This window comes from Salvelinus alpinus, chromosome 17 (assembly GCF_045679555.1).
Source record: "Salvelinus alpinus chromosome 17, SLU_Salpinus.1, whole genome shotgun sequence".
Taxonomy (NCBI): Eukaryota; Metazoa; Chordata; class Actinopteri; order Salmoniformes; family Salmonidae; genus Salvelinus; species Salvelinus alpinus.
In genome coordinates this window covers 30,724,434-30,750,970 of record NC_092102.1, presented here as the reverse complement: position 1 = coordinate 30,750,970, position 26,537 = coordinate 30,724,434, and the positions used below count along the sequence as shown (strand labels likewise).

The 26,537-nt window shown below is 45.0% G+C and overlaps 1 protein-coding gene across 1 annotated transcript; it reads right to left on the bottom strand.

The window, feature by feature from the left end:
* Positions 1 to 85: 85 nt before the first annotated feature.
* Positions 86 to 26,537, bottom strand: LOC139542731 (transketolase-like). Its single transcript, XM_071348513.1, has 14 exons — positions 26,230 to 26,537; positions 24,361 to 24,478; positions 22,022 to 22,135; positions 20,066 to 20,163; positions 9,259 to 9,450; positions 9,009 to 9,127; positions 8,016 to 8,212; positions 7,647 to 7,811; positions 6,396 to 6,552; positions 5,355 to 5,485; positions 3,089 to 3,172; positions 2,843 to 2,936; positions 1,972 to 2,094; positions 86 to 703 (listed from the first exon to the last, which is right to left on the bottom strand). The coding sequence occupies exons 1-14, from the start codon at positions 26,334 to 26,336 to the stop codon at positions 516 to 518; spliced, it is 1,887 nt and encodes a 628-aa protein (XP_071204614.1). The 5' UTR covers positions 26,337 to 26,537; the 3' UTR covers positions 86 to 515.

Below are 26,537 nucleotides of genomic sequence, written 5' to 3'. Positions count from 1 at the left end.
AGGTGTGTGTATGATGGTATTTGATTATGGACATGAAATCATGAAAGAACAAGTCAATACGTATGAAACAACTATCAGACTGGAGGGGTGTGAAGAAACCATTCCTTTATTGGTGTGAAGTCCCAGTCAGGATGAGGGGCTAAAAACAGTGCTCTATGCCAGACCCATGTCCACTCACACACTCGCTCACGCGGGGTACAGGGTGTGTCGCATCAAAATGTGAGAGAATCAGACATTTTTTTTCTTCCAAAAAACATTCACCTCACTCAGACTATAGCAGTTCTCATTACTTTCTCTAGGATGGGGTCTATTGTGGGGGAGTGGAGTACTGAACTTACAAGGGGCCAACTCAATGGGTGAAGGGTCAAAACCACATCAATGACAGTTAACAGAAATACCATATTTGCTTTTTTAGAATCCTTTGATTCTTATTCTCGGAGAGCAGGTGTTGCCAGAAGTGTTTTCGGGTTGACATTTCCATGACAACGGCATGTTGCAGTGGCGCTGGTAGTGGTCTATTTGGCGTTGGCGGAGCTGCTGAGCATCTTGCGGACAGCCTGCGCAATGGCGTCACGGTCGATGCCGAAGATCTTGAGGAGCTCAGTGGGTTTGCCGCTGCGGGGGACGTGGGCCACGGCCATACGGTGCACGTTGAAGCCGGTCTCATTCACCACGGCAGAACACACCGCCTCCCCCAGGCCACCTAAAGAATTACAACCACATGTCAGTCAATCACATCTATACAGCCTTTTTACAACTAAATAAAACCTAAAATGCAAGAGTGCAGAGTTCTATTTTCTGGGTCTTAGTATTTGTGCAGAAGTTTGTCCTAAGACTTCATATGTCACATCCACTCTCCTCCTCTAACTCCTTTGAGCCTGTCTTGCTGAGCTGTCTTTGTTTGTGCAGTTTAGCCCCACTGTGCTGTACAGAATGTACAGTAGCTGGCCAGTCAGTCCGATCTATACATCATCTTTGTCTTCCACCTCACTGACACTGTAACACTGTCACCTCCACAGCCCACTGAGTCTTGATCCTCCCTGACAGGCCAGCCACCACCTTCTCATTGACTGACCATCAGGCCGGCGGTGGCGAAGGGGGGCCGGGTGCGAGAGAGGGCGTTCCTCCACTCTACTTTAGTAGCCATCTGCACAATGGGGGTCCTTGAAGCCTGGGCCTCTCCATATAGCCCCCTCTAAGCCCCCTATCACAGCCTCCCCCCTTCCTCTCCCTCACACACCGTCTTCCCACCCCCTATGGCTTTGAGTGGACGCCCAGCACGCCCACGTCGCCCGTGCATGCACACCTGTCATAATGCACTATTCATGCTCATGTGTAGACAGGGAATGGGGGTGGGGGTTGGAGGTTGTCAGGGCATGGCTTCTGCTGGTTGGGGGTTAGTTAATGTTAAGATGCTGACTGTGGCACGGCTGTGCTTATTCTTTTCTTTGTTTAGTTCCTTCAACAGACAGTATAAATACCAAGGGACAAATAAGGCAACTGTGCCAAAATAAACACCCACACATTTTTGGACTTGCTGTTATCTAGGTCAGTGAATGCCCAATGGCCAGAGCAGAGCTGAAATTAAAAAAACATTGAGGGTTGATAGTATCTTCTCCTCCTCCTGCACATGCTCAAATACTGCAGTCTTGACACTTCGCAATTTCAGAGAAATAATTAGTCCGCAGGCTTAGAGATTTAACAACTGATACAAATCACATGAATGTCTCACAACTGCATAACTATCTAAAACTGCATAACTATCTAAAACTGCATAACTATCTAAAACTGCATAACTATCTAAAACTGCATAACTATCTAAAACTGCATAACTATCTAAAACTGCATAACTATCTAAAACTGCATAACTATCTAAAACTGCATACCTCAGTGCCCAGTGCTATATATTATATTCCACTGGAATAAGATAACCTGAGTTCAGAAAGCAGTCTGTGTGTGCAGAGTACCCACCCTCGTAGTAGTGGTCCTCTACTGTGACTATGCGGCCCCTGGTGGCCTTGGCATGCTCGATGATGGTCTTGGAGTCCAGAGGCTTGATGGTGAAAGGATCAATCACTCGAATGTTGATCCTCTCTGAGAGAGAAACAGAGCATGTTATACAATACTCGTAGTACAAATTTCTTCAGTTCGAACTATGGTGTTTCATCTATTCAGCCAACACCAGATAAACAGTAGAGATGAATCAACAGACTTCTACAGTGCAAGAGACAGATGCAAGAAGTACTCTGAATCTGTTGTTGGGGTGCACATGCTTATTAATAGAGTGCCACCATCAGCCACCACGGTTGACATTTAACCCCAGATCATGATGAATGGTCCAATGCCTTAGTGGGACAAGTCTCACAACAAAGTCTCAGTATGCGTGTGCATGTGCGTGTGCGTGTGCGTGCGTGCGTGTGCGTGCGTGCGTGCGTGCGCGCGTGTGCGCGTGCGTGCGTGCGCGCGTGTGTGTGCGTGTGCGTGTGTGTGTGTGTGTGTGTGCGTGCGTGTGTGCGTGCGTGTGTGCGTGTGTGTGTGTGTGTGCGTGTGTGTGTGTGTGCATGTGTGTGTGTGTGTGCGTGCGTGCGTGCGTGCGTGTGTGTGTGTGCGTGTGTGCGTGCGTGTGTGTGTGTGTGTGTGTGTGTGTGCGTGTGTGTGTGTGTGTGCGTGTGTGTGCGTGTGTGTGCGTGTGTGTGCGTGTGTGTGTGTGTATTACTCGGATGACGTTGATGTCCATCAGTCCCTGGGTGACGAGCACATTTCCTGACAGCTAATGTAGAATATAGAATATTGAGTTCCAGTGAAGGATCTATGTAACTTTCCCGAAATGACTGTTCTGTACCTTTCTTTAGCATTTCAGCAGCTGCCAGTGCCTCATGTAGGGTCACGCCTGCTCCGATCACTGTCACATGATCATCGTTGGTCTTGTACACAACCTGACGGACATGGGATGGAGGTTTCTATTATCTAGGCATATTTCTATTTAAAATCATTTAGCAAGCATGTTAGTACTATAAGAAAGTGATGTACTGTAAGACTTTCATTAGACATTGTGTATAGTACATCTCATATATCATTGTCTCCATACCTTCGCCTGTCCCACATGGAAGTCTTCGTTGCTGTTGTAAAGAACAGTGTTCTCTGGGCGACTGGTTCTGATGAAACACACACCCTGAAACAGAGATGAAACATGTCAATCAGCCTCTGGACTTTCATTACCTTGTCATTTATCAGACAGGTTTATTAAACAGCGACTCAGCCATACTCAGCAGCTGTGTGAACCAAAGATATTGTAAAGTGAGCACATAGCATGAGGCAGATGTGATAGAGAGGGTTCTGGGTGCAGGTTAGTATATTTTGTTATGAATATTGTTCTGGAGGCAGCTCTGCAGAGTGGTTACTAGCTGGCACAGCCACAAAGTCACAGCTACAGGACTGTTTTGCTAGTACAGACTGGAATATGTTCCGGGATTCATGCGATAGTGTTGAGGAGTATACAACATCAGTCACCGGCTTCATTAATAAGTGCATCGAGGACGTCGTCCCCACAGTGACCTACGTACAGTACAAATCCCAACCAGAAGCCATGGATTACAGGAAACATCTGCACTGAGCTAAAAGCTAGAGCTGCCGCTTTCAAGGAGCGGGACACTAATCCGGACGCTTATAAGAAATCCTGATAAACCCTCCGACAAATCATCAAACAGGCAAAGCGTCAATACAGGACTAAGATTGAATCCTACTACACCAGCTCTGATGCTCGTAGGATGGGGAAGGGCTTGCAAACTTCACAAATTATAAATGGAAACCCAGGAAAGCTAAATGCCTTCTATGCTAGCTTCTGTGCAAGCAACACGAAACCATGCATGAGAGCACCAGCTGTTCTGGAAGACTGTGTGATCATAACTGTATGTAGCCGATGTGAGTAAGACCATTAAGCAGGTGTAACAGTTTAACTTTAGTACGTCCCTTCGCCCCGACCTCGGGCGCGAACCAGGGACCTTCTGCACACATCAACAACAGTCACCCACGAAGCATCGTTACCCATCGCTCCACAAAAGCCGCGGCCCTTGCAGAGCAAGGGGAAACCCTACTTCAAGTCTCAGAGCAAGTGACGTAACCGATTGAAACGCTATTAGCGCGATTGAAACGCTATTAGCGCGTATTAGCTAGCCATTTCACATCCGTTACACAGGTTCGGAGGGCTAGACAGATTACTAGGATGTGTACTCAGCGCATGCGCTGACCAGCTGTGTTCTTAGTCCCCTTCTGCACTCCCTGTTCACCCATGACTGAGTGGCCACGCACGTCTCCGACACCATCATTAAGTTTGCCAATGACAAAACGGTGGTAGGCCTGATCACCGACGACGATGAGACAGCCTATAGGGAGGAGGTCAGAGACTTGGCAGTGTGGTGCCAGGACAACAACAACAACCTCTCTTTCAACATGAGCAAGACAAATGAGCTGATCGTGAACTATAGGAAAAGGAGGGCTGAGCACACCCCCATTCACATTGACAGGGCTGTAGTGGAGCGGGTAGAGAGCTTCAAGTTCCTTGGTGTCCACATCATTAAGGAACTATCATGGTCCAAACACACCAACACAGTTATGAAGAGGGCACGACAACACCTATTCCCCCTCAAAAAGTTTTACAGCTGCACCATCGAGAGCATCCTGACTGGTTGCGTCACCGCTTGGTATGGCAACTGCTTGGCATCCGACTGTAAGATGCTATAGAGGGTAGTGCGTACGGCCCAGTACATCACTGGGGCCAAGCTTCCTGCCATCCAGGACCTCTATACCAGGCCCTAACAATTTTCACACACACACACTCTCGCTGCTGCTAATCTCTGTTTATTATCTATGCATAGCCACTTTACCCCTATCTACATGTACATATTATCTCAATTACCTCGACTAATCCGTACCCCTGCACATTGACTCGGTACCGGTACTCCTGGTATATAGCCTTGTTGTTATTTTAATGTGTTACTATATTTCCTAGAGGTTTTTTTGCAAATTTTTCTTACTTACTTTTTCAAAAACTCTGCATTGTTGGTTTAGGGCTCATAATTAAGTATTTGTATTCCACACGTGACAAATAAAATTGTAGTTGATCAAATCAGATTTTAAATCAAACCATAACCACACTGCTAACTCTGACTAACCACAACCTTAAATTAAGACCAAAAAGCACATGTTTGTTTTCATTCATTTTTACAATATAGCAATTTACAATATAACTACAATATGGTTTAGGTTTTGCTGCCGGCCTATCTAAGGGGAAATCACTCAGTTCTGCCTCCAGGACAAAACTCATGACAATAAATGTCAACCTGTGTGCTGGGTACCTTTGTGTTGGCAGCCAGCTCCACAGCTTTCTCAGTGGAGACACCGTCGCTAGGGTAGAAAACAGTTGCCGTGGGAATGGCTCTGAACATGGCAATGTCTTCAAGGCCCATCTGAGAAGGTCCATCCTCTCCTAGAACACACACACATGCACACATACACACAAACACGCATGCAAGTCACACACAATAGCATTTGGGGTGTATGGGGCGGCTAAAAGTAAAATCTACAGGACTGGCATGCGTTCAGTGGGGCGAGTCGGCGTGGGCATGCAATGTACCTGAGGAACCAAAAGGAAACCTGGCCGCCCCGCCACCACCACGACACAGAGAGAGAGAGGGGGAGGGAGGAAACGAGTGCTGGCCGCCCCGCCACCACCACGACACAGAGAGAGAGAGGGGGAGGGAGGAAACGAGTGCTGGCCGCCCCGCCACCACCACGACACAGAGAGAGAGAGGGGGAGGGAGGAAACGAGTGCTGGCCGCCCCGCCACCACCACGACACAGAGAGAGAGAGGGGGAGGGAGGAAACGAGTGCTGGCCGCCCCGCCACCACCACGACACAGAGAGAGAGAGGGGGAGGGAGGAAACGAGTGCTGGCCGCCCCGCCACCACCACGACACAGAGAGAGAGAGGGGGAGGGAGGAAACGAGTGCTGGCCGGAGCCACACTGATACAGTAGTAGATGGACGGAAGATGTGAAGAAACAAAATCTAAATTCAGGATTCAGGAAATAATACAGGATTACAAGACGTGAGGCCAACTACAAGGAAACGATTCAACCCACTGCAAGGGTGTTACAAAAATTTGCAATCAAAACCAACTGAAGGCAAAGACCTTCCTCGACTAAACAGTGTTAGGGGAAGCACTGTGTTAACACTGTGTGACAGTGAGATAAGTCTTCTGCAGTGGGCTGAATCGGTCCAAGAGGAACAAGCGCTGAGAGCTACGTCAGGTTAGGATCACAGTGAGGAAGTCACGGGTTACTACACAGACAGGTCACCGGGGGTGGGGGGGTGGTCAAAGGTCAGTGGGCGGACTGACCGATGGACACGCCACAGTGGGAGCCACACAGATTGATGTTGCTCTCAGAGATGGCAGCCATGCGGAGCTGGTCGTAGGCACGTGTGAAGAAGGTGGCGAAGGTGCTGGCGAACACCACGTTACGATCCCGCGTGGCGCAGCCCACCGCAATGCTCACCTGACAGAAGAGGAGAGAGAGGATAGGTAAAGGAGAGTAAAGCCTGAGTAACTTGTGTCGCACATTCCTTAGACACAAAAGGAGGGAGCCATCATCTTACAATTCATATGGGAGAAATGTGATGTTTGAGCCATTTCATTTCCTGTTAGCCCTGAGAAAGCCCTTTCCCCTGTTCCCCATGAGGCCCTGCTAAGGGGATGGGGCCTGTGTGAGTAGTTAAAAACAATCATTGTCAGTGAGAGTTTTTACTCAATAAAATACACTTGTTTAAACAATACCATCTACATTAAGTACAGCTAGCATAGAGCATCATTGTTGTCACTGACCAACAAGATACTTGAAAGCCAACAGAGCATTAAATGCCCCAATCCCTTAACAATATTCATATCTGATGTGACAGCATGACTTGGGTAATTAATTCATCTAAATAACATCAGAACTATATTTGACTCCTCTATTGTCTGTGTGGGAGTCACAATGAGACACAGGCCACAACACGGCTTCATTAAACCTGCTAATGATGCCTCAAAGAACTTCTACTGGAATCCTGCAGAGACATTACTAATGATGAGGAGGTCAGGGCCCATATCCACAAAGCGTCTCAGAGTAGATGCTGATCTAGAATCTGTCCAATCTTATTCATTATGATCTAAAAGGCCAAAATTATCCTAAATCAGCACTACTACTCTGAGACACTTTGTGGATACGGGACCTGGTCTCTTAGGCAACCAGGCAGGAGGAGTAGAAGGATTCATGCCCTAGAAGTGAGGGGGTAACACTGTGTGTGTCAGAGGTGAATAATTTAGATATAAGGGTGGAAAGAAGCAGAAAAAGCCGCTTTAGACTATAGTGATGGATAAAGTGGAATTAAATGTTTGTCATTCTACAGTGGTTGAAATACAAAGACGTAGGCCTACAGTATGAATGGAACTTTGATGGTCATTTTGGGTTGACGTCACATAGTGCTATCAACAACAGCTTATCATTGTTTTTTAGTACTTTTTAAAAAGATTTTGTGATCAGTACACTTTTGTTCACCCTACTAGACCTAGACTCAGGTCAGATATGTGGCACTGGGTGTCAGCTGAGCTTACCATGTTCTGCTCAGCGATGTAGCACTCAACGTAGCGTTCGGGGTGCTCGTTCTTAAAGAGCTCAGAGAAGGTGGAGTTCTTGGTGTCTCCATCCAGAGCCACCACATGCTCGTTGTAGCGGCCCAGCTTAGCAAGAGCCATGCCATAGGCCTTCCGCGTGGCAATCTGCAGCCAAACACAACCAATAGGTTAGTTCATTTAAAACACAGTTCAATATAGCAGCCCACCACCATTCATGCTATCTGTCTTGGTCATGAGCAAGTCTATATACATTTTCCGTGTCTTGTTCCAGGACTTAAAGCATCTCTCTCAAACACTCTTGCTCTTTCTGTCAAGTACACAGATGAACGCGCACGTACACACACACACCTTCTCTCCGAGTTTGTAGTTGGGTGCATTGGGCATGCGGACGTTGCGCAGGCTGATTGGCGGTGAGTCCTCGGTGGGCGTTGCGGGGTACAGGCGCTTGGTGGTGTTCATGATGCGCGCCTGGATGTCCTTCATCACCCCCTCAGCCATCTCCTTGGGCAGGGGCTTCCCATGCCAGCCCATCTTGTCCTCTGCAGCTACAACACACACACAAAGAACATGATGAAATACATACACAGACAGAGACACACACAGAGACATTTATCAGAGATGGCACACTTCCTCACGCATAGCAAATACACCTTTAGTATATCAGCAATTAAAAAATTGGAGGAAATCTGCTTTTGTTTTATATCTAGTTGACATGATATCAGTATCAAAATGTCATAAATTACATATTGCTCAACACTCCTCTCTCTCATCACAAAGCCTTACACGTGTGGTCATCAAATACCATTCTATAGGTCAGGGTTCCACTTCAAAAGCCATATGCTTATGACAATAGGGAGACAAAGGCCAGTGATCTGAGTATATACTACACATTCTGAGTGATTACTAGGCTGCTGCAGCAGAAGCTCTAAAGCACTGCCTAGATTACCACAGGTTTAGGTGCCCTTCATAGAAAAGACAGGAGGGCTGAGTTGGGTCTATTAGAGTTGGGTCTATTAGACCTGTCCCATTTTAAGGGACAGGCACAGACTAAACCTTTGTGATTTTAGGATTAGTGTGGTCTGGTAGTAGGTATTCATGACAAAGCAGCTCCGGAGCACCACAGATATGTTTGAATGTGAAGGGTAGAGGGGAGTCTGTCAGTATCACAATGAAGCTGTGCTGGTACATTTGTGTATGCATGAAAGGCGCTGCTGCTGGCATAGTATTAGGGCTTGGTTAGTCTCTGGGTGTACCTGTCTGTACTAGTGTATCAGTACATGTACCTATAGAGGAGCATGGGGCTGGGTACCTGTAGAAATGTGTGTGTGTTTCTGTAGGTACCTGAGATTCCCTTGCCCTTGATGGTTTTGGCAATGATGGCGGTGGGCTGGTGACGGGGTTGGCTCAGAACCTTGGTCAGCTCCTCCACACTGTGCCCGTCCACAATGATGGCATTCCACCTACACACACACACACACACACACACACTTAATTTACTGGTGCCAATACCTAGTGGGAGTAATTTACACGCTCAGGCCCATAATCATGGTCTCTAGGCCACACATTTTCTAGGCTTTCTCCCAGTACCCACCCAAAGGCCTCGCAGCGTTTCTGGTACTTCTCCACATGGTGCTGCAGGGGAGCTGGGTCACTCTGACCCAGACGGTTGATGTCCAGGATGGCCACTAGGTTGTCCAGCTGGTAGTAAGAGGCGAAGGACATGGCCTCCCACACAGAGCCCTCAGACATCTCCCCATCACCCAGCAGGCAGTACACATTGTAGCTACAGAAGGACAAACAGACAGAGGGAAAAACACACAGACAATTAGAGGCTTGCAACATCACAGCAGCTAAGCTTTCATAAAAAGTAATAAACAAGTTATGACTAATATAAATGACTAACCCACAACTTTCAATTCATTGCCACTTGATTGCCACCTAATGGCTAATGGGATGAAACGCAACACAACAGAGCAGAACAATAATAATAATCTCTCCCTCACAATTGCCTCCCCTCGCAGAATAACATTTTCCACACAACCCCCTCCCTTCATCTTAAAAATGAGCCTCCCTCCCCGCACAGAGCGAACAGGAACAGTTGACCCCACCCTTGGCTCGGAGCTCCAATCATCCTGCATGGTAACAGGGTCTGACAGCTTTCCACTCAAATAGACACATTGTCATTAAAGCGAGAAGATAGACTGAGACATGGCGCATTATGGCACGGATTCCGAGCCAGACCGCCCGGGGAAAAAAGCATTCCAGAGCCCAGAGAGGGACCCACAAAACACCTGGTCCAGATCCCGCTTAACATCCACTCTCCCGGTTATTCTCGCCGCAGCACCTCGCACTACACAAAGACAGACTTCCCTGGACCAAAACACTGTTTAAACCTCTGAGCTGCAATTCAATTTGAATCAAATCAACACAATCTAATTGGCTACATGATGTTATTTGATACAATATCAGTGTGTTGACTGACTGCTTGCTATAAACATGAGTTGATGATAATGGTGATTATATAACTCATTAATTATATGGTAATGAAGGGCAAAAGTAGAAATCTAAATATGAATGGATAAATGACTGTTGTTCTATTGCTGTGGAGGAATGACACTGTTTAAAGAGCTATTTATTAAGTCAAAAGCTGTGACGGAGGGGATCTGAGGTAACCCTTCAAATGTGCATACCGGTGAGTGTGTGTGTGGCTTAAAACACACACTGGGGAACGTATCCTACACATTCTGAGGGATTACTGGGCTGCTGCAGGTCTAAAGCACTGGCCGGATAAGGCCGGGTTTTGAGTGCCCCTTGTAACATGTGCCAGGATAACCATGCAGTTTAACCTATAATTTAAGCTTCTATTTAAAAACAGGTACATAATTGAGATTAACCAATATTCATTCATTCACTCTCTCCTCTCGCCAGGTGAGAATATTACAGAGGTGAGAAGAGAACACATCATACAGACACCTCACACTGAGCCCTCAGGCTCGTCTGGCTTACATAGAACCAATGAAAGGGAAATGTCTTAAAAACACCCTCCTGAACCTGCGCCAAATTGTTTTACGTTCTGCTTTGATTTTGTTTAGCTAAAGCATGGATAATCATATTCAAACTCTCCATTTACTAAATCAAATAAACACAGTGAATTAAACAGGGTACTGTAAGCGTGAGGCTTTAAAGCTGTAATGATGTGGCATTTTCACTTGCTAATCCTCCTGCTAAGTGTATCTGACACATTCACTCATTTGATTCATAGAACACTCTCTTTATCTGGGACCCTGGCCTATGCATGTAGGGCTGTGGATTTTGGGGTCACGGACTGTAATAGGAAGATTGCTTTAATTAAAACAGTCATACATACAGACAAGTCACGGTTGGGGCTGGATGCTACAGTAGCTCACTTTGACAAGCTGTTCTGAGCACTGGAGCACACTCACTCACTAATTACTCATTCCCAGAGAGAGACGCACTCAATTCAATTCAATTCAAGGAGCTTTATTGGCATTGGGAAACATATGTTAACATTGCCAAAGCAAGTGAAGTAGATAACATACAAAAGTGAAATAAACAATAACAATGACCAGTAAACATTACACTCACAGAAGTTCCAAAAGAATAAAGACATTACAAATGTCATTATGTATATATACAGTGTTGTAACGATGTGCAAATGGTTACAGTACAAAAGGGAAAATAAACATAAATATGGGTTGTATTTATAATGGTGTTTGTTCTTCACTGGTTGCCCTTTTCCTGTGGCAACAGGTCACAAAATCAGGTTTGTTTTCAAATTTGTTGTGGATCTGTGTAATCTCTAATATGGTCACACATTTGGCAGGAGGTTAGGAAGTGCAGCTCAGTTTCCACCTCATTTTGTGGGCAGTGTGCACATAGCCTGTCTTCTCTTGAGAGCCAGGTCTGCCCACGGTGGCCTTTCTCAATAGCAAGGCTATGCCCACTGAGTCTGTACATAGTCAAAGCTGTCCTTAAGTGTGGGTCAGTCACAGTGGTCAGGTATTCTGCCACTGTGTACTCTCTGTTAAGGGCTAAATATCATTCTAGTTTGCTCTGTTATTTTGTTAATTCTTTCCAATGTGTCAAGTAATTATCTTTTTGTTTTCTCATGATTTGGTTGGGTATAATTGTGTTGCTGTCCTGGGGCTCTGTGGGGTCTGTTTGTGTTTGTGAACAGAGCCCCAGGACCAGCTTGCTTAGGAGACTCTTCTCCAGGTTTATCTCTCTGTAGGTGATGGCTTTGTTATGGAAGGTTTGGGAATCGCTTCTTTTGAGGTGGTTGTAGAATTGAATGTCTCTTTTCTGGATTTTGATAATTAGTGGGTATGGGCCGAATTCTGCTCTGCATGCATTATTTGGTGTTTTACGTTGTACACGGAGGACATTTTTGCAGAATTCTGCATGCAGAGTCTCAATTTGGTGTTTGTCCCATTTTGTGAATTCTTGGTTGGTGAACGGTCCCCAGACCTCACAACCATAAAGGGCAATGGGTTCTATAACTGATTGAAGTATTTTTTGCCAGATCCTAATTGGTATGTCAAATTTTTATGTTCCTTTTGATGGCATAGAATGCCCTTCTTGCCTTGTCTCTCAGATCGCTCATAGCTTTGTGGAAGTTACCTGTGGCGCTGATGTTAAGGCCAAAGTATGTATCGTTTTTTGTGTGCTCTAGGGCAATGGTGTCTAGATGGAACTTGTATTTGTGGTTCTAGCAACTGGATCTTTTTTGGAACACCATTATTTTGGTCTTAATGAGATTTACTGTCAGGGCCCAGGTCTGATAGAATCTGTGCAGACGATCTAAGTGCTGCTGTAGGCCCTCCTTGGTTGGTGACAGAAGCACCAGATCATCGGGTGCTGCAGCCTGTTCTAGTGCCCTCGCCAATTCATTGATATATATGTTGAAGAGGGTGGGGCTTAAGCTGCATCCCTGTCTCACCCCACGGTCCTGTGGGAAGAAATGTGTGTTTTTTTGCCAATTTTAACTGCACACTTGTTTGTATACATGGATTTTATAACGTTGTATGTTTTTCCCCCAACACCACTTTCCATCAATTTGTATAGCAGACCCTCATGCCAAATTTAGTCAAAGGCTTTTTAGAAATCAACAAAGCATGAGAAGACTTTGCCTTTGTTTTGGTTTGTTTGTTTGTCAAGTAGTTTGTGCAGGGTGAATACGTGGTGTGTCATACGATAATTTGGTAAAAAGCCAATTTGACATTTGCTCAGTACATTGTTTTCCCTGAGGACATGTATGTGTCTGTTAATGATAATGCAGAGGATTTTTTCAAGGTTGCTGTTGACGCATATCCCACGGTAGTTATTGGGGGCAAATTTGTCTCCACTTTTGTGGATTGGGGTGATCAGTCCTTGGTTTCAAATATTGAGGAAGATGCCAGAGCTAAGGATGATGTTAAAGAGTTTTAGAATAGCCAATTGGAATTTGTTGTCTGTATATTTTATTATTTAATTGAGGATACCATCAACACCACAGGCCTTTTTGGGTTGGAGGGTTTTTATTTTGTCCTGTAGTTCATTCAAGGTAATTGGAGAATCCAGTGGGTTCCGGTAGTCTTTTATAGTTGATTCTAAGATTTGTATTTGATCATGTATATGTTTTTGCTGTTTGTTCTTTGTTATAGAGCCAAAAAGATTGGAGAAGTGGTTTACCCATACATCTCCATTTTGGATAGATCATTCTTTGTGTTGTTGTTTGTTAAGTGTTTTCCAATTTTCCCAAAAGTGGTTAGAGTCTATGGATTCTTCAATTACATTGAGCTGATTTCTGACATGCTGTTCCTTCTTTTTCCGTAGTGTATTTCTGTATTGTTTTAGGGATTCCCCATAGTGAAGGCGTAGACTCAGGTTTTCTGGGTCTCTATGTTTTTGGTTGGATAGGTTCTCAATTACTTTCTTAGGTTTTTGCATTCTTCTTCAAACCATACAGCGGGTGAATGCAAGCATTTCGCGAGACCGGGCCTCAAAACCTAATGTCTACCTGTCCCACCACTCCACCCTGGACTTGAACAGCCTTTACAACCAGGTCCACCTCTACAAGGTAGCAATCACAAATTAAGCCAGGACGTTACCCTCAACCATAGCCCCAGCACCTCACAGAGGAGCAACAGAGTAATGGACACTCCTTCCAGACCTGCAAGACCCCTCCTGAAGGACCAGCACTGAGAGAACCCACGCCAAGGACCTACACCCAGACTACAGCATCACCAGCCACACACTAACCAGCTAAGACCACCCCAAGCAAACCCTGGCCACACCTTATATAGGCGCCTTCATATCAGACCTATGCCCCTTCTGCACACCCCATGCCCTCCACCCCTGCGGCAAGGAACTCAACAAAACAGAAGGACATACGGCCTGGCAGTGAGCAGAGCAACAGGCCCAACCCCCAGTATTACACCCGCCCAAGTCCCATCCTGCAACCTAAGAGGTATGTATCAGATGCTCAACATGCTCCGCTCACACCTACTGTGATGGTCAGGGCCTAAACCACACAAAACCAACACTAGACACTATGGAACACAATGATTTTACTATTTCATCCTGGAATATACAAGTTCTGAGGTCATCTGCCTTTCACCTAAATAGCAGGAACCCAGACTTCATCAAAGAAATTGGAAAGAGAGACATTGTTATCCTACAAGAAACATGGTATAAAGGAGACAGACCCACTGGTTGCCCTCTAGGTTACAGAGAGGTGGTAGTCCCATCCACCAAACTACCAGGTGTGAAACAGGGAAGAAACTCAGGGGGTATGCTAATTTGGTATAGAGCAGACCTAACCCATTCTATTAAATTAGTCAAAACAGGAACATTTTACATCTGGCTAGAAATTAATACGGAAATGATCAACAGAAAATTGTCCTCATGTGTGCTTCCTACAGTGGGGAGAACAAGTATTTGATACACTGCCGATTTTGCAGGTTTTCCTACTTACAAAGCATGTAGAGGTCTGTAATTTGTTATCATAGGTACACTTCAACTGTGAGAGACGGAATCTAAAACAAAAATCCAAAAAATCACATTGTATGATTTTTAAGTAATTTAAGCCCATTCCTCCTGACAGAGCAGATGTAACGGAGTCTGTAGGTTTGTAGGCCTCCTTGCTCGCACATGCTTTTTCAGTTCTGCCCACAACATTTCTATAGGATTGAGGTCAGGGCTTTGTGATGGCCACTCCAATACCTTGACTTTGTTGTCCTTGAGCCATTTTGCCACAACGTTGGAAGAATGCTTGGGGTCATTGAAGAACAATTGCGACCAAGCTTTAACTTTGTGACTGATGTCTTGAGATGTTGCTTCAATATATCCACATAATTTTCCATCCTCATGGTTCCATCTATTTTGTGAAGTGCACCAGTCCCTCCTGCAGCAAAGCACCCCCACAACATGACGCTGCCACCCCGTGCTTCACGGTTGGGATGGTGTTCTTTGGCTTGCAAGCCTCCCCCTTTTTCCTCCAAACATAACAATGGTCATTATGGCCAAACAGTTCTATTTTGTTTCATCAGACCAGAGGACATTTGTCCAAAAAGTACGATCTTTGTCCCCATGTGCATTTGCAAACTGTAGTCAGGCTTTTTTTGGCGGTTTTGGAACAGTGGCTTCTTCCTTGCTGAGAGGCCTTTAAAGGTTATGTCAATATAGGACTTGTTTTACTGTGGATATTATAGATACTTTTGTTCCCGTTTCCTCCAGCATCTTCACAAGGTCCTTTGTTGTTGTTCTGGGATTGATTTGCACTCTCGCACCAAAGTACGTTCATCTCTAGGAGACAGAACGCGTCTTCTTCCTGAGCGGAAGGCATGTGGGAGACTCCCCAAACATATGGAAGAAGGTACTCTGGTCAGATGAGACAAAAATGTAGCTTTTTGTCCATCAAGGAAAACGCTATGTCTGGCGCAAATCCAACACCTCTCATTACTCCGAGAACACCATCCCCACAGTGAAGCATGGTGGTGGCAGCATCATGGTGTGGTGATGTTTTTCATCGGCAGGGACTGGGAAACTGGTCAGAATTGAAGGAATGATGGATGGCGCTAAATACAGGGAAATACTTGAGGGAAACCTGTTTCAGTCTTCCAGAGATTTGAGACTGGGACGGATGTTCACCTTCCAGCAGGACAATGACCCTAAGCATACTGCTAAAGCAACACTTGAGTGGTTTAAGGGGAAACATTTAAAATGTCTTGGAATGGCCTAGTCAAAGCCCAGACCTTAATCCAATTGAGAATCTGTGGTATGACTTAAAGATTACTGTACACCAGCAGGAACCCATCTAACTTGAAGAAGCTGGAGCAGTTTTGCCTTGAAGAATGGGCAAAAATCCCAGTGGCTAGATGTGCCAAGCTTATAGAGACATACCCCAAGAGACTTGCAGCTGTAATTGCTGCAAAAGGTGGCTCGACAAAGTATTGACTTTGGGGGGGTGAATAGTTATGCACGCTCAAGTTTTCCGTTTTTGTCTTATTTCTTGTTTGTTTCACAATAAAAATAATTTGCATCTTCAAAGTGGTAGGCATGTTGTGCAAATCAAATGATACAAATCACCCAAAAAACTATTTTTATTTCAGTTTAAGGCAACAAAATAGGAAAAATTCCAAGGGGGGTGAATACTTTCTCAAGGCACTGTACAAGGAGGTGACAGCAAAAGGGCAAGTAATAATATGGGGAAGAGGTAGTCGGGTGTGCTATTTACAGATTGGCTGTGTACAGGTACAGTGATTGGTGTTAGAGTGAGATATTCAGAGATTTTTTGCAATTTGTTCCAGTCATTGGCAGCAGAGAGCTGGAAGGAAAGGCGGCCAAAGGAAGTGTTGGCTTTGGGGATGACCAGTGCAATATACCTGCTGGAGCGCGTGCTACGGGTGGGTGTTGCTATGGTGACCAGTGAGCTGAGATAAGGCGGGGCTTTATCTAGCAAAGACTTATAGATGACCTGAGCCAGTGGGTTTGGCGATGGATATGTAGTGAGGGCCAGCCAACGAGAGCATACAGGTCGCAGTGGTGGGTAGTATATGGGACTTTGGTGATAAAACGGATGGCACTGTGATAGACTACATCCAGTTTGCTGAATAGAGTGTTGGGTGCTATTTTGTAAATGACATCGCCAAAGTCAAGGATCGGTAGGATAGTCAGTTTTACGAGGGTATGTTTGGTGGCATGAGTGAAGGAGGCTTTGTTGCGAAAGAGGAAGCCTATTCTAGATTTAATTTTGGATTGGAGATGCGTAATGTGAGTCTGGAAGGAGAGTTTACAGCCTAACCAAACAGCTAGGTATTTGTAGTTGTCGACATATTCTAGGTCAGAACCATCCAGAGTAGTGATGCTAGTCGGGCAGGACGGTGTGGGCAGCAATTAGTTGAAGAGCATGCACTTAGTTTTACTAGCATTTAAAAGAAGTTGGAGGCCACGGAAGGAGTGTTGTATGGCATTGAAGCTCGTTTTGAGGTTTGTTAGCACAGTGTCCAAAGAAGGGCCAGATGTATACAGAATGGTGTCGTCTGAGTAGAGGTTGATCAGAGAATCACCCGCAGTAAGAGCGACATCATTGATATATACAGAGAAAAGAGTTGGCCTGAGAATTGAACCCTGTGGCACTCCCATAGAGACTGCCAGAGGTCCGGACAACAGGCCCTCCGATTTGACACACTGAACTCTATCTGAGAAGTAGTTGGTGAACCAGGCGAGGCAATCATTTGAGAAGCCAAGGCTATTGAGTCTGCCGATAAGAATGCGGTGATTGACAGTCGAAAGCCTTGGCCAGGTCGATGAATACGGCTGCACAGTATTGTCTTTTATCGATGTCGGTTATGATATCGTTTAGAACCTTAAGCGTGACTGAGGTGCACCCGTGACCAGCTCGGAAACCAGATTGCATAGTGGAGAAGGTACGGTGGGATTCTAAATGGTCTGTGATCGTTTGGGTCTAGAGTGTCACCACCTTTGAAGAGGGGGGTGACCGTGGCAGCTTTCCAATCTTTGGGGATCTCAGACGATACGAAAGAGAGGTTGAATAGGCTAGTAATAGGGGTTGCAACAATTTAGGCGGATCATTTTAGAAAGAGGGTCCAGATTGTCTAGCCCAGCTGATTTGCAGGGATCCAGATTTTGCAGTTCTTTCAGAACATCAGCTCTCTGGGTTTGGGTGAGGGAGAAGCAGGGGGGGGGGGGGCAGGTTGCTGCAGGGGGTGCTGAGATGTTGGCCAGGGTAGAGGTAGCCAGGTGGAAAGCATGGCCAGCCGTGGAAAAATGCTTATTGAAATGATCGATTAGCGTAGATTTATCGGTGGTGACAGTGTTTCCTATCCTCAGTGCAGTGGGCAGCTGGGAGGAGGTGCTCTTATTCTCCATGGACTTTACAGTGCCCCAAACATTTTGGAATTAGTGCAACAGGAAGCAAATTTCTGTTTAAAAAAGCTAGCCTTAGCTTTCCTAACTGACTGAGTATTACGCTCTCAGAGAGTTCACAGTCAGTCCACTGACACCCCTATCAGATCACAGCAAAAGCACACTACTTGAACAGAGTTTTTCTCAATCCTGAGGCATCAAAGCCAAAGTAACTGAATAATATTAAGAAATGCTATAGATGGAAGGAAAGTAGTGTGGAAATCTATCAAAAAAGAATTAGGCAACAACAAATTCAATCCCTTCTAGACAATTTCCTGGACAAAATGTTCCACTGTAATAGTGAAGGTGTAAACTTGGCAGTAGAAATCCTAAACAGTATATTTGACCTTTCAGCTTCCCTATCAAATCCAAAAATTTGCAGACAACCTAAGAAAATTAACAACAATGACAAATGGTTTGATGACGCAAACACCATTGTAAATACAACCGATATTTATGTTGATTTACTTTCCCTTTTGTACTTTAACTATTTGCACATCATTACAACACTGTATATAAACCTAATAGGACATTTGAAATGTCTTTATTATTTTGGAACTTCTGTGAGTGTAATGTTTACTGTTAATTTTGATTGTTTATTTCACTTGCTTTGGCAAATGTAAACGTGTTTCCCATGCCAATAAAGCCCCTTAAATTTAATTGATATTTAATTGAGAGAGAGAGCGAGAGAGAGCGAGAGAGGGATATGGTGAGAGAGCGAGCGAGCGTGAGAGAGAAAGCCAGGGCGAGAGAGAGAGAGCGGGAGAGAGTGAGCGGGGGAGAGTGAGCGGGGGAGAGCGAGCGGGAGAGAGCGAGCGGGAGAGAGCGAGCGGGAGAGCGCGAGCGGGAGAGCGCGAGCGGGAGAGCGCGAGCGGGAGAGCGCGAGCAGGAGAGAGCGCGTGCGAGAGCAGGCGAGAACGTGCGAGAGCAGGCGAGAACGTGCGAGAGCAGGCGAGAGCGTGCGAGAGCAGGCGAGAACGTGCGAGTGAGAGAGAGAGTGCAAGGAAGAGAGCAAGGGGATGTAGTAAGAGAAAAGAAGAGAGGTGCGGTTAAGAGCAAGAGAGGGAGAACATGGCGGCTCTCTCGCAGCCCTGATTATTAGAGCAGAAAAATTGACTGAACACAAAATGCAGAGAAGGCGCAACCAACCCATCACACGTATACATTATACGTCAGACTGCTCTGTTATACGGACCAAAAATGAAACCAGAGAATAGCAACAACAACAAAAAATCCCAGTATCTCTAATAAACCATTTTAAAGTATTTCCCTAACCCCAAAGCACAGCCCAGCTATCCTACTGTTATAGATTTGTATATGGATTCAGATATGAAGGTGAATCTGCTTGTCATATGCAGATTGCCATAGACAGCATTCCAGGCTCCATTGTTTGCCAGTGTTGCCACGTGGCCGTTCTAGAACAGACCTCGTTTCTCACAACAAAGATGCTGGCTTCCAAACCATATTCAGTGATGAAACAGCCAGCCAGCCTGTCTCCACGACACCACATACAAGATCAGCTATGGCTGTCAGCCTGCGTCTACTCTCCTGACAGGAGGTGAAACGTCAGATCTTCTTACTGTTTGCAACATGAGTATAGATGTGTGTATTGTGTACATGCAAGCTTTGTCTATGAATGGGTCTCTTTATGCCTATGTGTTGGAAAGTATCACTGTGCATGTTCATAGTAGGTGTGTCTGATTTATCTAATTGCACATATTTCCTTGTGCATACTCCCCTTTGTATATTCCCAATGCATGTCATTATTTGTGTTTGTGTGTTGGTCGATCTGTCTGTGTTCTGGTTTAGCCAGACAGCGTACGATCACACAACTAAAGCATGAACTTAGAAGGGTGTTAAGCATCTAATGGAGTCATGTGCTAAATTCCATATTATGTGCCGAGGTGTGTGTGTGTGTGTGTGTGTGTGTGTGTGTGTGTGTGTGTGTGTGTGGGAGAATGGTATTTCACCTGGCCTTGTCAAAGTATTTCCCAGTGTAGGCCATCCCACAGGCAGCACCCAGACCCTGTCCAAGAGAGCCGGTGGCCACATCCACAAACTGCTGCTTCTGTTAACACACGTAAACATACACAAATCTTAAGACACTACACAAACACGTGGCAGCACACACAACATGCATAAACATGCATTACACCATCAAAGACACATTACACAAACTCAAACATTGCAGAAATTATGCCATTAAACATTGCACAGACATCTATTTGCAAACAAAGATGAGCTACTCAGTCATAACACACCCACATTCAGTCTCTGGCACGCACATGATCATATACAAATCAAATGTTATTTGTCACATGCACCGAATACAGCTGGTGTAGACTTTACTGTGAAATGCTTAATACAATACAATTAAATCCACAAGAATGGAGCTACAGTATATAGAGGGAGTACAGTACCAGATCAATGTGAGGCTATATACAGGGAGTACCAGTACCAGATCAATGTGGAGCTATATAGAGGGAGTACCAGTACCAGATCTATGTGGAGCTATATACAGTACCAGTACCATATCAATGTGGAGCTATATAGAGGGAGTACCAGTACCAGATCAATGTGGAGCTATATATAGGGAGTACCAGTACTATATCAATGTGGAGCTATATACAGGGAGTACCAGTACCAGATCAATGTGGAGCTATATAGAGGGAGTACCAAATCAATGTGGAGCTATATATAGGGAGTACCAAATCAATGTGGAGCTATATAGAGGGAGTACCAGTACCAGATCAATGTGGAGCTATATACAGGGAGTACCAGATCAATGTGGAGCTATATACGGGGAGTACCAGTACCAGATCAATGTGGAGCTATATAGAGGGAGTACCAGTACCAGATCAATGTGGAGCTATATAGAGGGAGTACCAGTACCAGATCAATGTGGAGCTATATAGAGGGAGTACCAGTACCAGATCAATGTGGAGCTATATAGAGGGAGTACCAGTACCAGATCAATGTGGAGCTATATACAGGGAGTACCAGTACTATATCAATGTGGAGCTATATAGAGGGAGTACCAGTACCAGATCAATGTGGAGCTATATACAGGGAGTACCAGTACCAGATCAATGTGGAGCTATATACAGGGAGTACCAGTACCAGATCAATGTGGAGCTATATACAGGGAGTACCAGTACCAGATCAATGTGGAGCTATATAGAGGGAGTACCAGTACCAGATCAATGTGGAGCTATATAGAGGGAGTACCAGTACCAGATCAATGTGGAACTATATAGAGGGAGTACCAGTACTATATCAATGTGGAGCTATATAGAGGGAGTACCAGTACCAGATCTATGTGTAGAAGTGGAAGGTATTTGAGGTAGATACTTTTCACAAAACACACACAGACTTCCTCTCAAACACACTTCCTAAACATACATATTCATTCAGTGCTCATGGTAACTGCTCAACAGGGCAAATCAATGTGTAAGTATTAGGTGAATAGGCACTGAATCTTAGTTGAGGGAATCAGTGGGCTACTCGTGTGTGGGAACAGAGCATGGCATTACTGTGAAATTACTGTGCATTCAGACACAGGGCCTGGGACCGCATGTCTCTGTCACACAAACACATCTTTGTGACATACAGTCTACACCACAGTACATAGTGGGTCTTGTGTGCTCAGACTTCCTCTCTCCAACAAGGGAATACCAGTGCCCTGAAAAAGGGACATGTCTGGCTTTGGAAATGAGGACAAATTTGACCCTGTTAGTTGTAGTTCATAAGAGACCACAGGTAACAAGCGGTAGTGGATGAACGGGTTTGTGAGGAACAAAGGGCTAAAGATAAACCAGGCTTGTGGAAGAGTGACACTCTGCGTTAATAGAGTTAAGAGGTTATTTGTGAACCAAACAGGGTTGTGTCTTGTGGATTGATAGGTCACTTCCTATTCCTGTTCTTACCGGCACAGGATGTCCCTCCAGGATGGAGTCGACCTTACGGAGGTTGAGCAGCTCGCTGTCCTTCAGGTAGCCTGCCTCAGCCCACACTGCATACAGCACCGGGGCCGCATGACCCTGGAGGAGAGAGAGAAAGAGCGAGAGGGACAGAGAGAGAGAGAACGGTCTCACAGATAAAAGTCACTCTTAGACTTCATTGAGTAGTAGAAAGAGACTTTGTTACCATCACACAGACATGACCACATTCAGACAGAACATACACAATGGTGCCTTAGCTAATGCAAGCATACTTCAATAATTTACTACAACCACCTTTCATAGCAGAGCTGTTATTCCCTGGTACACTCTTACATACAGTATCACACTTTGTGCCTGGACCACTTTCAGTTCTGGGATTGGGAACATTATCCCAAACCTTCTTCCCTCCAAATGAATTAAACTCCAGTAGTCTGAATAGGATTACGTCCATGCCTCCCGGTCTGTCTCCTAAAGCAGTGGTTCCCAAACTGTGGAACTCAGTCAGGCTTTGAATTTACTCTTGAAAGTTGTAATAATATAATGCACAAGGTGCAATTTCAAAAGTGGTTAGTGCAACAGCAATATTCCTCGTCATGTCAATCATAGAGAGCTATTTATAACTTGTCAGAAATGTCCAGTTGACCATCTAGCTCATGTCAGCTAACGTTGATGCGGGATATTCCCCAATGATGAAAGGGGGGCATGAGTGAAAAGGTTTGGGAAGCGTGTTCCTAAAGGATCCCAGGTCCCAGATTACAGGCTTACTCTACATTGGGCCTTTAAGAACTGTAATCATATGGCTCGCTCTTCCCAGCACAGACTAGCCAAAGCAACCTGATTGGTTAAAATCCTATGAATATACAACTGTCCATCCATTCATCAGGTTGTTTTTTGAAAATGGGATTAGTTTGATACAATGCCCTAGTGCTTGCTAAGGGCCCTAACCACTCTCTCAAACTACTGAACGATCTTGCCTTAATGGCCATGTACTCTTATAATCTCCAGCCGACATAGCCAGAAGAGGACAGGCCACCCCTTTTGGTTTCTTCCTAAGTTCCAGCCTTTCTAGGGAGTTTTTCCAAGCCACTGTGCTTCTGCGTCACTTGCTCTCTGGGGTTTTAGGCTGGGTTTCTGTATAATCACTTTGTGACAACTGCTGACGTAAAAAGGGCTTTTGATTGATTGACTGACAAACTTGATTAAACTGTATCTGAGGCCAATGAGGCCATTAGGGAAGAGGCAGGGCTGCTACAGTAGGTCTGACCTTAGAGGTGAACATGGATTTGGCTGACAGGACTGATTAAGGCAGGGGAATGAGACTGGTACGTCTAGAACCCTCAAACTCAACTTCGGACCTCAAAGCCAGTTCCACTGCATTTTTTAATTGTTCCCCTCTAATCAGGGACAGATTTAGACATGGGACACCAGGTGTGTACAATTCATTATCAGGTAGAACAGAAAAACAGCATGCTCCAGATCCTGAATACCCCTGGTCTCTAGACCATAGAAATATAATCCCCATTCAAGTCAATAATAATTATACACCGCTCAAAAAAATAAAGGGAACACTTAAACAACACAATGTAACTCCAAGTCAATCACACACAAGTGGGCTGTGGCAAGAAGGTTTGCTGTGTCTGTCAGCGTAGTGTCCACAGCAGGCCACAAATGTGCATGTGTCAGCATATGGTCTCACAAGGGGTCTGAGGATCTCATCTCGGTACCTAATGGCAGTCCTGCTGGAGGTCATTTTGCAGGGCTCTGGCAGTGCTCCTCCTTGCACAAAGGCGGAGGTAGCGGTCCTGCTGCTGGGTTGTTGCCCTCCTACGGCCTCCTCCACGTCTCCTGATGTACTGGCCTGTCTCCTGGTAGCGCCTCCATGCTCTGGACACTACGCTGACAGACACAGCAAACCTTCTTGCCACAGCTCGCATTGATGTGCCATCCTGGATGAGCTGCACTACCTGAGCCACTTGTGTGGGTTGTAGACTCCGTCTCATGCTACCACTAGAGTGAAAGCACCGCCAGCATTCAAAAGTGACCAAAACATCAGCCAGGAAGCATAGGAACTGAGAAGTGGTCTGTGGTCACCACCTGCAGAACCACTCCTTTATTGGGGGTGTCTTGCTAATTGCCTATAATTTCCACCTTTTGTCTATTCCATTTGCACAACAGCATGTGAAATTTATTGTCAATCAGTGTTGCTTCCTAAGTGGACAGTTTGATTTCACAGAAGTGTGATTGACTTGGAGTTACATTGTGTTGTTTAAGTGTTCCCTTTATTTTTTTGAGCAGTGTATTTCTAGACAGGGTTAGAGTGGTACCTTGGAGAGGACGAAGCGGTCATTGTTGATGTTGCGGGGGTCCTCAGGGCGGTACTTCATGGTGTTGAAGAAGAGCACAGACATGATCTCTGCCACACTGCAGCATGATGTGGGGTGTCTGGAGGGCAGAGGACAGGCTGTCAGACCAGGGCTCTGACTGACACATACACACACATACCTCCATGCGCTCAGGACACTGCAGTGTAGAGCAAGAAAGTATAAACACACACACTCACCATAAATGACCTACAATCAGTTTACTATAGACTATTTCATTGCCCTCCCATATATTCAGTAGACACACACACACAAAGTACTGAACAGACACTGTCCTGTGATGTCATTAGAGGAAACAAATCCATCTTCAATGGAACTTGATCATACAGACCTGAACGCTGATATTGATTCTTCATTTAGTGCAGGGGCTAGCCTATATTAGTCTGTCTGCCAACTGTAACCTTTATGTTGTGATAAAGCTTTAACACTCAATGCATGTGAAACGTGTTATTTTCGCTCTTTTGCCTTTGACTTCACATTAGTGAATTAATTCACAACAATCAATCTGCTGTCTGTTAGATAAGGCAGACCCTCTTCCATACATTCAGTCAGGGTTAGACAGTTCCTCAAGCAATGAGCTGGAGAACAGCATTGTGATCATTCCATTGCACTTTAAAGTTGTATTATAGCAGACCACAAATACACTCCTTTCTTCTTTATTGCCAAAACTCCATGCTTGATGTTAAATGCAAAAGACATCAATATTTAAACAGTTTTTTAAAGAATCTATAACATATGAGATTCCAAACAGAGCATGCCTGTTGTAATATGTCACTATAACACAGGTGCCTGGTACCCACCAGAAACGGAAACGTTTTAAATCAACCTGAAACGGAAAGGTGGTCAAAAAAGAAAAAAAATGAAATGTTGATTGGATGAAATAAACAATGAACAGATGAAAGAATGAACACATAAAAAGGTATAGTTTAATTGTGCCTTGGACTTATTTGTTGAGGTGGAAGTATACACATTTATTAAAAGGTTGTATCCTCAGACATTGTGGTTATTATGCGTCAATAGCATAGTTTATTTGAGCTGTTAACTATACTGTAATAAAAAAGAAATAAGAAAAACAAATTAATTAATCTCTCAAAATATAAAGAACATTTATTCTACCCCTATACCAAGGACAAGCCTGAAAAATATTAATAAAAAGAGGAGCGCATTGGCCGGGGAGTGATTGTCCTGGTCGCGGTGGCCTGACGTATCATCAGCCCGTCGCAAATCGTTTCGCTCTGCGAAGAGGATGGGCACTGGAGGCTGAATTTACTCAGGAGCACCAGGAACGAGCGCGGTCTCTTTAGTTGCGGCGGACGCGGAGCCATTCCACATACTCAAAAGCCCACGTCGCCACCACGCGTAACGACCCATTCTCTACGGAATCATAATGAATGGGTTTGCTCTCAAAAAATGCATTCAAAAATAAATGGGCATTAAGATACTGTACAATCGAAAATAATGCACCTGCTTCGAGTAGCCTAGTCTATTAGAACGTAAGAGGCTACGACATTATTAACAAAAGTTCACAATGTTATCTCTGCATATTTTATCTATATGGTATCTGCATGGTTTACATCCCACATTTAAGACGTGTCAATGATTAATGCCAAATGGATGGCATTGAAAGGGTAGAATTAAGAATAGTAGTAGCCTGTTCTGGAACAATGCGTAATATGCGCATAAAATGGGCATACAAAGTCCGAGCCATGGCTATTACGCATGTAAACCCATCACATAGCCTGCACGGATGGACACCTCATATCACAAATGTATTTTTCTTTTGAATTTAAAGCATTGAAGCATGGCGCTTACCCGCTGCCTGCAGCAGTTGTAGCCTTTATAGAGTTGATCCTGAGCCGGTTGGCTACGTTCCGAAGTGCCTGCAGAGTCTGCTGGTCGGGTTTGTGATAGTCCTCCATCTGTGCGCAATTATGTAAAAATTACACTTAAAAAATAAAATACTGTACAAACAATGTCAGGGTCAAGACTAGGAAATATGTGCGGGGGATAGAGGCAGAGAGAATGACAGAGAGAGGGGCGTGTTAGTAAACCTGATTGAATATGGCTAATCTAGAGCAAAAAGGAGATTGACAGCACACGGGCTCAACGAACACAGAGAG

Excerpts from the sequence above, each read along its gene's own strand:
- LOC139542731 (XM_071348513.1), bottom strand. The coding sequence starts at position 26,336 with ATGGAGGACTATCACAAACCCGACCAGCAGACTCTGCAGGCACTTCGG. Across the intron at positions 9,128-9,258 it reads AAACGCTGCGAGGCCTTTGG|GTGGAATGCCATCATTGTGG; the intron begins GTGGGTACTGGG and ends GTGTGTGTGTAG. Across the intron at positions 8,213-9,008 it reads CAAGGGCAAGGGAATCTCAG|CTGCAGAGGACAAGATGGGC; the intron begins GTACCTACAGAA and ends TGTGTGTTGTAG.